Below are 1,933 nucleotides of genomic sequence, written 5' to 3' on the forward strand. Positions count from 1 at the left end.
ACATGAAGACAACATGAGGACAACATGAAGACAACATGAGGACAACATGAAGACAACATGAGGACAACATGAGGGCAATATGAGGGCAACACGAGGACAACATGAGGGTTAAGACAATAGTGCAGCAATATGACGGAGGATTAATCGTGAAATCTTGCGTCATAGAGACGAGATTGTCCCTCTGATCTAAGCACCTTCATATTAAACCCTCTCCAGCCAGCCAAGCCCCACATCTGTACACTTGATCTTTAACACCCGAGCTGCAGGTCTCGGCTCGCCGGTTCTTACCCTGATACCAGCGAAGCGGGACGCGGCCCGGAGAGGACGCAGAGCCCTGAACGTCCTCAGCACCCGCATGGTCGAGATTTGGTCCACAGAGATGAACTGAGCCAGGAGACCCAGCACTGAGATCTACAACGTCAGACATTTATTTAGACATTGCCCCAAATCTAACGGACAGAATCCTCCCAGATATTTTATACACCATAAACCAGGCCTGTAGTACTCGAGTCCGGTCTTGAGTTGGACTCGACTAGTCCTGGTCTTGGACTTGTCTTGGACTCGACTAAGGTGGTCTTGAAGTGGACAGCCCTGCCATAAACACGGTCCTCATTCCCTACAAGAGAGCGTCCGATACCATTTCTAGCTTCCCGAGACCTGAGCAGTCCCTCCAAATCCCCGCAACTTTGGTGCAGGGCTGTAGTACTTGAGTCCGGTCTTGGACTCCAGTCCGGACTCAAGACCATTTCTTTGTGGTCTCTGACTTGTCTCGATCTCGCTAGTATTTGGACTCGGACTTGTCTCAGTCTCGGCCACTGGTCTTGCCCAATATGGCTTCTGGTCTGGACCGAGTCCAGGTGTCTTTATAATGTTGATAATAATATTGGGGGGAGGGTGAAACCTTAAATGATCGTTTTGATACAGTCATGCATAAGACCTTTATTCCTGTCCTGGACTTAATCTTGACTCAGACTTGAACCTCTATGGACTCGGTCTTGTCTTGGACTCGAACCTCTTTGGACTCGGTCTTGTCTTGGACTCGAACCTTTTTGGACTCGGTCTTGTCTTGGACTCGAACCTCTTTGGACTCGGTCTTGACTGACATCTGTCTCTATCTTTCTATCTGTCTCTGTCTTTCTGTAAAACTACAGTACTTTATTATTTACAGTACTTTATTGTGATTGTGATTTTTACAGTAATACTTATACTATTGACAGTAACTAAGAGTTACTGTAATTTCACATAACAGTAACTAAGGGTTACTGTAATTGTATATTACAGTAACTGAGAGTTACTGTAATTTCACATAACAGTAACTAAGGGTTACTGTAATTGTATATTACAGTAAATATATACAATAAACTCTGTGTACAGTGTTTAATGTCAGCCCAAATCTCTATAATGCATTGGAAAATACAGTAAAACACTGTATTTTACTGTATTTTACTGTGTGGTGTGTAGTTATTAACTGTAGAAACTGTAGAAGTGTCTAACAGTGTAATGTAGCACACGCTACCACACATCTACCTGTAATACCTGTAAATATATTTAATGTACTTGTCAATACCAGTTTTATTATTATTATTATTATTATTATTGGTGTCGAACATCTCTAGTTGAGAAGAATCCAGATTCACGAACACATCACTTGAGTCGTTAGATTAATAAAAATAACCAATCAGAACCGAAACATTTGGACCTTTTAAGTGACAATAAACCAACGAACCAATCGACCAATCGGTGACTTACGTCGACGATGAGGAAGTCGAGCCAGCACCAGTAGTTGGTGAAGTACTTCTTGAAGCCGTAGGCCAGCCATTTGAGCAGCATCTCCAGGATGAAGATGTAGGTGAAGATCTTGTCCGAGTACTCGAGCACCACCTTGATCACCTTCCTCTGCTCGATGTAGATGTCCTCGAAGGCCTGGGGGGGG

The 1,933-nt window shown here is 43.7% G+C and overlaps 1 protein-coding gene across 1 annotated transcript in view; it reads right to left on the bottom strand.

Moving 5' to 3' along the window:
• LOC117938304 (sodium channel protein type 2 subunit alpha-like) overlaps window positions 1-1,933 on the bottom strand; it is an 81,520-nt gene that overhangs the window by 12,793 nt on the left and 66,794 nt on the right. Inside the window, exon 19 of the mRNA XM_034862825.1 lies at window positions 1,750-1,923. Within this exon, the coding sequence (XP_034718716.1) occupies window positions 1,750-1,923 (174 nt within the window). The remainder of the gene's footprint in view (window positions 1-1,749; window positions 1,924-1,933) is intronic.

Source organism: Etheostoma cragini, chromosome 22 (genome assembly GCF_013103735.1).
Source record: "Etheostoma cragini isolate CJK2018 chromosome 22, CSU_Ecrag_1.0, whole genome shotgun sequence".
NCBI lineage: Eukaryota > Metazoa > Chordata > Actinopteri > Perciformes > Percidae > Etheostoma > Etheostoma cragini.